Source organism: Vitis riparia, chromosome 7 (genome assembly GCF_004353265.1).
Source record: "Vitis riparia cultivar Riparia Gloire de Montpellier isolate 1030 chromosome 7, EGFV_Vit.rip_1.0, whole genome shotgun sequence".
Classification (NCBI taxonomy): domain Eukaryota; kingdom Viridiplantae; phylum Streptophyta; class Magnoliopsida; order Vitales; family Vitaceae; genus Vitis; species Vitis riparia.
The window spans coordinates 6730884-6743883 of record NC_048437.1 but is presented as its reverse complement, the minus strand read 5'-3'; the positions used below and the strand labels follow the sequence as shown (position 1 = coordinate 6743883).

Below are 13000 nucleotides of genomic sequence, written 5' to 3'. Positions count from 1 at the left end.
GTCAAGAATAGAAGCATGGGATAAAGTAAAAAACGAAATATCAGAGTCTGGTGTTGTTTGCAATTGGTCTTTTTTTTTTTTTTTTTTCCATCATCTACAGCTGTGACTCTGGTCTGGAACAATGTGTGTCTATACGACTGTGTTTTAAATTACATAGGAGAAAAAAGAAAAAAATCAGCAAGTTGAATGGACTATATATATAACGTACAAAGATGAAAATTTGATGTATTATGAAGGGGAAGTTGATCTTTTGTTAAGCCAATCCTGGATGAGGGAGCGCAGGGTATGATTGGGGGTGAGTTGTTTGTGCCTGAGCCTTAAGTTTGTCATAGGAGATGTATCGTGCCCTGTCCCTAGCCATTCCTCTATGGCTTCTAGCTCATATGAGAACCCATCAGCTGCCACATGAGGGTTCTTCATAACTTCCTGCACACCATATCCGTGTATGTTAGAACAGGACCAATTAACTATATCATAAGGAAAGTTCCAGTGTGGGATTTTGCGGAAATGGTTGAGAAGAAGCCACTCACCTGAAATATGGGGCAGATGAAAACACCGGGCACAACAACGTTTGTGTCTTCCATGTGGGCACCTTCATCACTCCCCACCTTACATCCTGTTCGAGCAACTATATCATCTGCCTTTTTCCTCAGCTCATTCAGCTCTCCCGTTATTGTTCCCATTCTCAAATCCATGTTAATGCACACGCACCTCATGGCTATTACTGCAAGTTCCTCAGCCAAATCCAGAGGCCATTCTCCTGCTATCTCGTCCAAGACCTGAATCAAGGCCCCACGATCCATCGCCATTGCCTCTTCAACCAGCCCAGACCAATTCCTCCCGGTCAGAAGCTGCAGCACTAGAAGCCCGAAGGCCCGGACATCGGACCTCATATCTTGCTCCTCATGGCTTGGAGTGAGCCTTAAACCATGGATCTTTGCAACCATATTGCGGTCGAGGAGGATGTTGGAAGCGTTCAGACTGCCATGAAAAATGGGTCTCGGCTCATTTAAGTGGAGGAAGGCCAGGGCTGAGCAAACTTCTGCTGCTATGCGGACTCGATCATGCCACCGAAGAGCGCAGTCTCTTCTTCTGGAGTTCCTATGGGAGGAAAATAGCATGTCCCTCAAGCTACCATTGTGCATATATTCGAAGACCATGCACCTTAGCTCAGAGCAGAAACCAATCACCGCAACAATATGCGAATGCCGGATGCGGTTGAGGAGCTTTACCTACATTAAAGAATCAGCTCTTAAGAGCGAAGAACCTTGGCATGCCACTCTGTAATAGTCCATAGAAAAGGGAATGTTAATGGTTATGCAGTAGAACTTAAAAGTCATTACCTCATTTTGGAAAGCCTCTTGGGACAACCCCTTGGCTGAATTCACCATTTTGATTGCTACTGTTGCGTGGTTGATCCGTCCCTTAAAGACATTAGTCAAGTCCCCTCCAGTTTTCATCCTCAGGTGCTCAGAGAAATCATCGGTGGCCAATTTGATCACTTCAGGGGTGTACTCTCTATACCTGCAGATCAACTCACTCAGTCTTGAAGCAGTCCCTATTGCTTCCTTTTCTCTACAGAACTCAATTCTACGTTGAAGAACATCTCTCTGTCTCCTCAGCTCCTCAATCTCTCGAACCATCTCTGCTCTTGCAATTGCTACATTCTCTAGTTGGGCCTCTACTCGTGATCTCGATAATGATGAGAGTTGAAGTCTCTTTGATAGCTCTGTCTGGAGTTCTAGAAATGATTTAAGCCTACTCTTGCTTTCTTCAACATCACTTCTAACTTCATAGATTTGTTCTTTTGAAGCATCTAGTTCTTTCCTTATATCAATTCGGTTCGAGATCTCTTCATTTATATGAACTTCAAGTTCTTCTGCCTACAAACACAAGTGATATTGTCCAAGGTTACTAATCCAAAACTAGTCCAAATTTGAAAACAGATTAAGAGACTGTTTTATATACCCGGCGAGTACATAAACAAATGGCCCATTCAGCTCTTCCATGTCTTTCAACATGGTCCCTGGCTTCTTTTCTTTTTAACTGAATCGTCTCGTGTGCTTCCTCTAATTTAATTTTCAATGCTCCAAACTTTTCTGCTCCACTCTGAAATTGAAGCAAGAAGGCTGTTACTAAGAAAATCAGCAGAATTTTGAGGAGCTTTGATTCTTCACACAAGAAGATGAGTGTTTGGGTGCCAGGAAAATAGTCAGAATATGAATCAAAAGGACTTTCAGGGTTCATCTTGAAAATGGCTTTGATACCCTTGTAACCCCCACCAAAAAAAAAATCAAATATGGTCCCATTCCCATCACCATCATACGGCATAAGTCAAAAAGACGAAAGAGATAAGAGAAATTATTGATAAAAGGTTAGCTAAATTGACTAATGCAATATGCATAAACATCATTAATTATTGTAACTACTCTAAATCAAGCAAAGATATTTATGACCACATATTTGAAAGATAATGTTTGATCTATAGCAAGATATATATACCATATCAGAGTCACTATTTTCTGGCATTTCTTGCTCTGTTGGATTGTTCTCGTCCTCACAATCTTGTTCATCCAGGTTCAAAGATAACAGCTGCTGGAAATAGTTGTCAATTTCATCAACAGAATTCTCCCATTGATTCAGCGAATTCAGTGAATCCGCAATTGTTGATGAAGTGGATGAGCCATGTGTATGGTGGCTTGTTGGACTTTCTGCAAACATTTTTCCAAACCAGCCTTTGAAACTTGCCTTTCCTCTTGTTCTTGCAACCATGACTCCTTGATCATCCTCCATTAGTCCTTCATCATTTTCTTCTCTTAGGAATACTAATTTTCCTCCACATACTATGAATAACTCACAGAATTCGGGTTTGTTTCTATGAACATAAAAGGATCCACTGATTGCACTCTTCGATCTCCTTCAACAAATGAAATAATACACAAAAGGGCATCTCAATTAAGACTTACTAACCAAGCAATTTCCACCAAACCCGAAAATATTAGAAAATCAATCTATGCATACCCCGCTGAGGACTTCAAGAATGTCATTCCCAGGACCAATTTTGTAATATGGACTCCGGAGATCAAATCTATGATGACCTTATGAATGGGTTCATCATGTTTCTCGATTTTAAGAATTTCAGCTTTTACCTATGGACGTGAGAGAAAACTTTCAATGAGGAAATCAAACCTATGTCTATATAACAATATGCTCTAACCCAAGCAAACGAAGAAGGAAATCAATCAAACCTTGCCACAGAAAGCCATGTACTTGGACAGTAACTTGTTCGTCTTCTCTTCCTCGTACTTCCTCAGAACTCCCAATTTTTCATCACTCACAGAGCTTGCTGGGAGCTTCCCAACTGCAAAACAACATGAAACCCATAAACACCCAATTGAATTCTGAAGAAATGAAACCCAAATGCAGACTAAATGTAACTTACATGGGGTGTAAACAAAATCATTGGAAATGATATTTGTTGCATGGATGATCACTATGGATGTTGAATGAGAATTCCACTTTCTCAGTGCCCACTCCAAGGTTGCAAACCCATCTTGCAAATCACTCCCAACTGCAACATACACCTTCTCCAATTGGGCTTCCATTGCCTATTCAACAAGCTACTCTTTTTTCTCCCAGGCAAAAATTAGCAGCTACTCTCTTTCTATGCCTTGAAATGTGTCGTTTGCAGGCATGCCCATCACCAGAGAATGACTCATACAATTCTTGAGTAAGCAAAGCAAAAGCGTGTTGAAGAGTTAAACCTGAAAACATATAGAAATTAATGAACGAAAGAGAAAGGTCTCTGGGGATGGAATTCCTAATTTTAAAGAGATTTGTCGGAGGTTTTCAGAAGGAATGAAGCCTTTAGGCCATGTACAAATTCTATTGGAGCAGGACGGCAGAATTAGGACTTTGTTTTCCATTGGGGCCACCTCCATTGGATCTTTTTCATTTGATTGATTTGATTTCTTGTGTTGAAATTTCTTGGGTCTCCTTTTTTGTTATAAAACTATGAATTAAGGAGATAAAGAAGAGCCAACCTAGGCCATGACTCCGGGGGAGAGTTTTTATGAATACTGTTGGCATATTCTAAGTATATACATACTCAAATATTTAATACGAATAGACGGTCTACCCAATTGGATTTGGGTTATGTCCCTATGATTATGCATTTGGACTAAAACATCTTCAAATGCTGACCTTTCAGAGAGACGACAAGCAATCACGTGACCCACACGGCTTTCTCTCAGCCTTTGAATCCGAGAATGCCGCCAGCTTTGTTCAAACCTCTTTCTCTCAGAAAACATTAAACACGAGAGGTAGTATGAATTTTCTTATGAATTGAATGACATAGAGGGAGAAGGGGAGGACGTTGAAGTCATTATAGAATCGTCAAAAGGGGTAACAAGAAGGAATTTTATTTATTACAGCACATGAAGACGGTGGCAGGAAACCAGCAGAAAGTTTCATAGAAAACAAGACAAAAAACAGAGCTCATGGAAGGTAAGAGTTGGATCAGTTGTCAATGTGGGTTAGGTAGGAGTGACGTAGGACGGTCAATATTAGAATTATGCTTTTGTTCCCAATCCCGAATGTCATCTTCCGACCTGAAGTTCTATTTCCTTTAGTATTGGAGGGCCCTCCCTTAGAGGTGCTTTTACATAACAAATAAAGCAATTTAAAATAAATATTTTCTAAAAAACAGCAATTCAAAAAAAAATTCCAAAATTTATGGCATTTTACATTACGGCTGCAATTATGTCTTGAGTAGATTGTGTAAAATACATGAAAGGTTTTCAACTCTAATTGAATGATGTATTGTGAAGTCCTAATTACTAGGACTGTCTCATGATTATCATGAAGAATCACGACTTATTTTGAAAAATAGAAACGAAAAAATTTTGGTCTTTTTAGAAGGCATTAGAGAGATGAAATTGAGATTGGTAGAACCTCGTTTAATTTTCTTTGAAGAAGATTGAACTTCAGGAGATTAGTCAATTTAGGATCAAGTCTTAAAAATTGACCTTGGAAGAATATGATTTTAGAATTGCTTGGATGTTAAGAAAAGAATAAAAAAGCAAGAAAATCGTAAATGCCAATTTGGACTCCCCCATCTTCCACCTCAATGAACCCTTTAAAGATGAACAACGTTAAACAATACAAACTTACATTGAATCTTGGTTGATCGTCAACATCAATCAATTTTCTTATTAGTTTAAAGTTGATTAAATATGCAAAATATTAAAATAAGGATCTTTTAGGTAATCTCCACTAAGTCATCACAGAACATGCATTCATACTCCAATCCAAACATTCAAGATTGAGTGATAAAAGGATCAATGATACCTCGTAATAATCATAATACAAAAAACCTTAAAGAGTTTCACTATCAACTAGATTATGATTTCATTATATACATTAGTTTTAGGATGTACCGACTTCAAACAAATCATAGTTTTTTCTTATATAAATAAATATCATAATCAAAATATAATCTAACAACTTTCTGCAATAACCAAAGATAATCAAACAACTCTCACTTTCGTAAAAACATTCTTTAATTTTCTTTAGTCCTCCACAATTTTTTTAATCGAGATATGTGATATATCTAAGCGAATAGAAAAAGGACAACAAACAATCCACTCAACATAACAAATATATATATAATAATTTTTCAACAATCAATTTTGTTAGTTTCAATATTAATAGATTCATGAATGCGCACTTATAACCTAATTTTTATTTTTAATAAACCTCAAAACCTCATTTTTAATACATGATTAGCATGAACAACCTTGTATGACAAATAAATCACCGTCTCAAAATAAATACAAACTCATCCATTAATTCATCTATCCATTCTATACAACCAATAAAATTTCCTCAATACATTTCCCTGATAGCTTTGGGTGAGGGCTCCATGATCATATTTGCAGAGGGTGTGGTAGGAAATCTAGAGAGAAATTCTATGGAGGAGAACCAAAAGGAGTTTGATGAATTATTAATTCATATTAAATATAGTGCCCCAACAAACCATCAGGGGGTGTAGCTCATATGGTAGAGCGCTCGCTTCGCATGCGAGAGGCACGGGGTTCGATTCCCCGCACCTCCATCAACTTTTGGACCCATTTTTCCAAAGTGGGGTCGATGGTGCTGTCTCTCTACAGAAATGCCTATGAAAAAGAATATATCTTTTAATATATGTCCTGATTTCATATATATCGCAAATAAATGAATAAGTAAATAAAACTTGTTTCATTTGTTTGATTCAAGGCTATATTTGTAATTGCATTCACTCAATTCAACTCTATTGTGACAATGATGTTGTTTTTGTATTAATTAATAATTTTTAATAATGTCAACTGATTTAAACCCCAATTAAGTTGGATTTTGGTTTAATTTTTCATTAAGATAATGTTTAATTTATGGGAAATAACGCAGGATAAGATAAAAAGTTGTCGGGAAATAATTTATTTACTTTTTATATATATACAAATAATTTTGATATCAAACATTTTTAACTTTATAGCATCAATTTTTATATATAAATTAAATATTTCCCTCTTCAAAATGATCTCTTATGATATCATTTCTTGGTATAAAACATTACTTTAAAATTCAAATGTAAAAACATTTTTCACATTTTATTTGATAATTGGGTCATATTAAAATTGGATTTCAACCACCCTATGTTCAATCATTAAAAATTAAAGATATCAAAGAAGGTTGTCTTCCCCTTTAAGATGATCGTCTCTTTCGCCTTTAATTGTGGCGGGATTATTCTCTCTAATCCTCATTTGTGGTCTCTTCCTCTTTACTTATTTTCTTAGACACAACTTCTCCTTGAAGGTTAAGGGGTGAGGTGTTAACTATTTTCATCTAATCACTCTTTGAGTCTTGTGTTTTCCTAAACTATATTTTATTTCTTTTTCTTAGACTTCAATTCTTTAAAGGATTCATCTTTTTTGAGTTTCAACCTTTTGTTCGTTGTCATCAATTAATTTTGAAATTGCAATGGTAGTAGAGGATCTTCTCATAATTACTTTTGTTTGTACGTGTTGACATTATGACTAATGTTATTTACTTTTCTATATTCCCACAAATTATGCTAATCTCTTTCACACTCTAGAAGTGTGAGTAGATCAGTTTAAATAAAAACTTTCAATTATAATACAAAAATAAATAATTAGAGAGAGCAAGTCAATTAGACTAATTTCTCTCCAATGGACGATCGTAGGGTTTTACATGATAAAAAGATTTTAGATGATGTAGAGTTGTTTACTTGGAGTAATGATGATTTGAAGGTTTAATTGCACCCATTATTGAGTGGGTTCTAAGTTCAACCTTTGATTATTGTGTCATTAGATGATAGTTATGGTTATGGTTGAATAGTCACCTAATCCATCTTTGATTGTCACGTAGCTAGATGACCATTAATTTGCAAGGCAATGTTTTTTATATGACGCAATTATGGGATGATGTTAATCATCCCGTCTAATATAGGGCAATTTTGTCACTTAGTTGTTTCACTAGTCAACATGGGCATTGTCCAAGAAGGAGCGGATGATGTCCAAGTGGACGCCTTGACACCTTTGGACCAACCACTCCCTCCCCCCATCTACTGTCTCAATTCGCTCGTAAGGAACACGCGTCAATTCCTCTATGTGTAATGAACATGTAAATTTACCTTTTCTTACTTTTTTCAATATAACATTTTGTATTTCAATTTTTTTTTTTTTTTTACCAGGGCCAGGACAACCTTTTGTATGGCCATGGACGGGAAGTTCAGCTGACATATAAAACCTAATGCTTTTTCTCGGCCTTGGCCCATAATCAGCCTAGTTTAAGGCTTACTGCAGGTAGTTGGGCTGAGTTTTGTGGGGATAACAAGTTGAGCCCAACTATCACTAGTTGGCCCATTTGCTTCTCTTTTTTGGGCTTCTAGAAAACTGGTTTAGGGTATGTTTGGTTGATGAGGAAAAGACTAAAGAGAAAGATTTTACTTTTAATTATATTTTATATTTTATATATTTTATAGTAAATGAGAAAATCATTTTTTTTAAAATATTATTTTTCTTTCTTGGATAGAAGCAACATGATACATAAAATACTGAGTGGGCATACAAGAGTTGAAACATGGAGGAATATAAAAGTATAGGTGTGTGATACAAGTGACAAGTAATAAAATAGAGAAAATCAGATTTAGAATCCAATGTGGTGAGGGAAGGAAGGAGAGTGTAGAGACCAACAATCAAACCTTATTTTAATTTTTAATCCCAAGGGCCTCGTGCTTTGGCTTCACACTTTGATTAGTTACCAAGGCATTACTCATCAGGGAGAGTATTGGAATCCAAGCTAAGGATTAAAAAATAAAGTACGTTCGCTCATGTCACGTGGACCACCGAAATCACCGATATATTTGAACAAAAAGATGCAGCGCACGTGCCCTTTCGGTCAAAGGTCAAAAGCAGTGATTACATTTATACAGTGTGTGTCATCAGTCATGTAATTAAAGAAAGAGATAAGAAGGATGATGAGGACCGAGGATCCATTCTTCGCTCTTCGTCTCTACCAGGACTTCCTTCCTTTAATTAATTAGTCTATCATATTCCTGCATGTTACTCTAATCCTACTCCCCCTCTCTCTATCTCTCTCCTCCATGTGTCCTTATTCTCCACCGTTGATTCAGAAGATGAAAGGGTTTGCCTAGCATTAATTATACCTCCCAGAATTCCCTGATAATTGGTGTGGATGCACCACGTGTGATGTCACATGCCGTTCTAAAATGCTGCTCACCGTTTGTGCAACTTGGTACGGACTTTGCTTGTTTTCGTCTTAAATCCAAACTGCTTGGGATGATCGGATGAGAATGCGATTTCAATTTTTGCATTATTTCCATCTTTAAAAAAAAAAACCCTATATTTAATCAAAACTTAAAAAGAAAAAAAAAATTAGGTATCTCACATCAGATAAAATGAGAAATACAGTATTTGATATTATATAAGTATGAATTTTTTTTAATTATATAAACATATTTATATAATTATAAATGGTTTGATTTTTATGCATTAAAGCTTTTAGATGGACAGAAGAAATCATGATTTAGGATAACGTTGTCGGAGGGATTAAGAAGCATCCAGGGAAGGGATTTAAGGAAAAGGCCTAGAGAGAATGAGTAGTGAGGAGTGAGAAGCGAGAAGGGGAAAGGGGTGCGGCAATCAAAGACGCCAAGAGCAAAATCATGGGAGGGTCCACTATTCATAAAATGATAAAACCAAACTAATGCTGAAAACCCACTTGCTTTTAGTGCTTTTGCTTGCGTTGGATGGGAGTGGCAGGGCGCCGAAGTTTCAACGAATGAACCAACTCTACGTGTTCTCATATCTCATCCCACGACTCTCTGCTACATTATTTTATACCTACAAAATGCCACTCAAAACCCTCCAAAAACCCCAATCCCCTTTAAGAAGATGACACCCCTAACCATATCCCTTGAGCCTCTTTGCTTTCTGTTCACAACCAACCCATCCCTCCTTATGGAAATGCTTCCCCAACTTTTTCTCTACTTCATTCTTGTCCTCTCCCTCTCACGCCCGCCCCTCTTACGTTTCCAATTTTTATCAGCACGTACTTGTAAAGGTTTCAGTGTGACTAAGCAAGAATCACCTAAACATTCATAAGATTGTATTTTGAGTGAATCGATGATTGCCTTGAGTCTAATTCAAGTTTACATCCAATTCAATTTAATATTTTTTAATATCGAGTTGAATTTAGATTTATCATATTCGATTCGAGTTGATTGGATGATATAATTCAAAATCCATTCACATTATTATATATTTTGATAATTAAATTCATACGCACTCACATACACATCCTATTCAAGTTTTAAAATTCTGAAAAGTATGATAGGATAATTTTAATATTAATTCATGCATTCAATAAGGAGGGATATTTATTGGAGAAAATTTAATTGAAATAATAGAAACCCATGATTGAAAAACCCTAGTGGCTCCACCTCCACGAATGGAGTTGATTGGTCTGTAATTCATACTCCTGTCATCAATCAACTGTCTCCATCTGATGCATTAGTTTTTTCTGTCTCGTGGTAATTATTATTATTTTTGATTGCTTTCGACCATGCCCTTACCCTTGAGGAGGTATCCATGCAAAGGTCGGAACAAGTTCCCTTCCTAGTTAGTACTGAGTGGTTACCAACTTACCATATGCCACATCCTTTAGGTGGAAAAGTTTTCCAATTTCCAGTCAAAAGTGAAAAAGGAAAATGGCAAACGGCCCCTTTTTACTTAGGGTTTGCCTGGAAAGGGATTTCCTCCAATTCATTTTCCATCCAACATTATTCTTCTTTTGGCAATCATCTCCAAAGCTGTGTGATCCAAGCATTGATCTAAAGGAAGATTCCTCCAGAATATGTGTGTCTCCCAAATCATGTCTCCTGTCATTTTCAAAGGTCATACTAATTGCCAACCATTTACCCAATTCTCATTTATGTAAATAAACTTTCTAAATCAAAATTAATTTTGTGAAAGATAAGTTGGGTGGAATTGGGAGCCAGTGACCCCCAAAGCAGGAGAGAAGAATAGGAGTGAGGAAGCAGGCCAGGGAATGGGGCTGAGTGTTTTCCGGAATTGTGGGTGAGTGGTCTCGCACTTTGATTTTGCAGCACCGCATTTTTCCAGGGTTTTTTTTGGCATTTTTCCACTCCAGATGACATGTATTCACTCGTTTTATTGGATGCTTAATTGGTGCTTTGACTTCCAAAAAGGAAAAAAACTTAAGGCCCAAAATTAATGGACATGACCCATTTGATATTTGTTGTTAATGTTTATAATTCACTGACGACCAAATCGGAGCTCAAAGATTTTCCTTCTCTGTTTCTTTAATCACCAGTGTGGAGTCCTTATCATGAATTAGAAAAAGGATCTTAAAAGGGTTTTTTTTTTTTTTTTATTGAAAATTTAATATCTAAAATTGAAGGATTTTTCTAAATACACATGAGGTAAGCATGGTTTCCCTTCACACATCCTTTTCGAGCTCAAGATCCTTTGTTCGACCAGGACAAACTTGTTACCCGTTGAGATCACTCTATCTGGTATCAGAAGTGAGAGGTCTACCTTCTTCCACAAGCTTGGACAGAATCGACAGACTGGGCTCGTTGGACTCTTAGACGGACAAATCAATCTAGTCAAGTCCTCAAGACTTTTGGTATGAGTGATCAACCACACCTGATATCCAAGTGCATACCCAGACACCTGACATCTGAACAACGAATTAGACGCCTGATGTTTAAGCAGTAAATGAAACTCCATTTACGTCTAAAAGTTCATGTCAATTAATTGTTACACACAATCCCAGACATTGACAAACTAAATAAACAGTCAATTGCACGGTCCGAGATTTTGGCACATCAGTAGATAACACCAGTCAGTCGCCCTAATCTGATATGATTGCTCAATCGCCCTAAGGGCAATCATTATTACAAGAAAGATTAGAGTGCATAGTCAGCACTACAGTGATTGTGTCATCAGTTCTATATAAACCCCTTAAAAAGCACAAACAAGGTACGCGTGCACATATGCTCATTCTCTCTCACAAAATAGGTAAGAGTTATTGTTGTATGTCTTAAGCTTCGGAGGGACGCGCCCAGACCACTCGTCCGAATATCTTTTTGTGCAGGGAAGAAGCCCGTCTGACTCTAATAAACGGACTCTTCAAGAAACGTGAAGAAGGGAGGAAGTCTACCTGACTCTAATTAGACTAGATGGACTTGACTCTGGTTGGCTCGACACCAACACATCATACTTAAATACAAATATTATTTAAGTCCTGAGATTAAGTGGTTTAAAATTCTAGAGTGATAAATGTTATGGACTTTATTTTTATAACAAGATTTATGGGATTGTTTGGAAATTGTTTTCGAAAATAATTTTATATTTTTTATAATAAAAAAATTGGAAAAATGTTTGACAACTAGAAAACTGTTTTTTATTTTTTATTTTTAAAAATAGAAAATAAGGTTTTTTCAGAAAACATATTTTTATTGTTTTCAACTTTTTAAATTTATTTATTAAGAGTTGCTTTAAAAAATAACTATATAAACATATATAATGATAAAAAATAAAGTTTTATACATAAAAAATATTTTTAAAACATATATAAAAATAACAAAAAATAGGTTAAAAACATTTTAGACTTTTGAACAAATTCTATTCTATAAAACATTATAAAATAATTTTCAAAAACCATTTTTAAAACTGTTTTAAAAAATAATTGCCAAATTGGGCATGAATTTCCTTTTGTATGATTTTCATAATATTACTTGATTTTTATTTTAGGCATTGAAGTTATTTGATAAAATTAGCTTACTTTTTAAAATCATCAAATTCATATATTTATTCTTATTAATTTTAATTAATATTTATATTTATTAATCTTAAGTAATACATTATATGATATAAAAAATGTGAAGTCATTAATAATAAAAGAGATTTAAAATTAAAAATTTTTTAATTATTTTAACTAAAAATTTAAAGGTATTTTATTAAATATATTTAAACTTAATATCTTAAATTAAATTATTAAATCATTAAATTAATTTAATAAACTTACATATGTTTGATAGAATAGTACGATGATGACGTGATTTAAAGCAAAAAAAAAAAAATGTTTGATAGAATAGCTTGTTTACTTAATTAAAAATAAAATAAAATATGGGAGGAGAGCTTTTTTACATCATGATATTTTTTTTATAATTATTTTATGTATTTATAAATATTTTTAATATGGTATGAAAATTTAATAAATAAATTTAAATATGATAATTTAGGAAAAAAGAAGTGAATAATTTAAATTAAAATAAGAAAAAAAGAGGGGGGCAAGTGCGGAGAATAGAGAGAAAAGAAAAGGGCAAATGGGTAAGAAAGGAGAACTAAGGGGGGTAACAAATTCACTGTGGGTATTGCCAGCCCGGATCCTT

The 13000-nt window shown here is 35.3% G+C and overlaps 1 protein-coding gene and 1 non-coding gene across 4 annotated transcripts; one reads left to right on the top strand and one right to left on the bottom strand.

Moving 5' to 3' along the window:
- Positions 1-109: 109 nt before the first annotated feature.
- LOC117917998 (putative U-box domain-containing protein 50) lies at positions 110-3980 on the bottom strand. 3 transcript variants are annotated; one of them, XM_034834507.1, is made up of 9 exons: positions 3881-3980; positions 3443-3764; positions 3249-3361; positions 3022-3149; positions 2503-2917; positions 1969-2109; positions 1344-1883; positions 531-1232; positions 110-426 (listed from the first exon to the last, which is right to left on the bottom strand). In XM_034834507.1, exons 2-9 carry the CDS (start codon positions 3603-3605, stop codon positions 229-231), a joined length of 2400 nt encoding a protein of 799 aa, XP_034690398.1. In that variant the 5' UTR covers positions 3606-3764; positions 3881-3980; the 3' UTR covers positions 110-228. The 3 variants fall into 3 exon arrangements, with proteins under 3 accessions (XP_034690398.1, XP_034690399.1, XP_034690397.1); XM_034834508.1 differs by having other exon boundaries at positions 2503-2914; positions 3443-3958; XM_034834506.1 differs by having other exon boundaries at positions 3443-3955.
- Positions 3981-6042: 2062 nt separating this feature from the next.
- On the top strand, positions 6043-6115 carry TRNAA-CGC. The gene has a single exon. It is a non-coding gene; the product is annotated as a tRNA-Ala (tRNA).
- Positions 6116-13000: the final 6885 nt, after the last annotated feature.

Excerpts from the sequence above, each read along its gene's own strand:
- LOC117917998 (XM_034834507.1), bottom strand. The coding sequence starts at position 3,605 with ATGGAAGCCCAATTGGAGAAGGTGTATGTTGCAGTTGGGAGTGATTTG. Across the intron at positions 3,150-3,248 it reads ACATGGCTTTCTGTGGCAAG|GTAAAAGCTGAAATTCTTAA; the intron begins GTTTGATTGATT and ends TCACGTCCATAG. Across the intron at positions 1,884-1,968 it reads TTTGTTTATGTACTCGCCGG|GCAGAAGAACTTGAAGTTCA; the intron begins GTATATAAAACA and ends TTGTGTTTGTAG.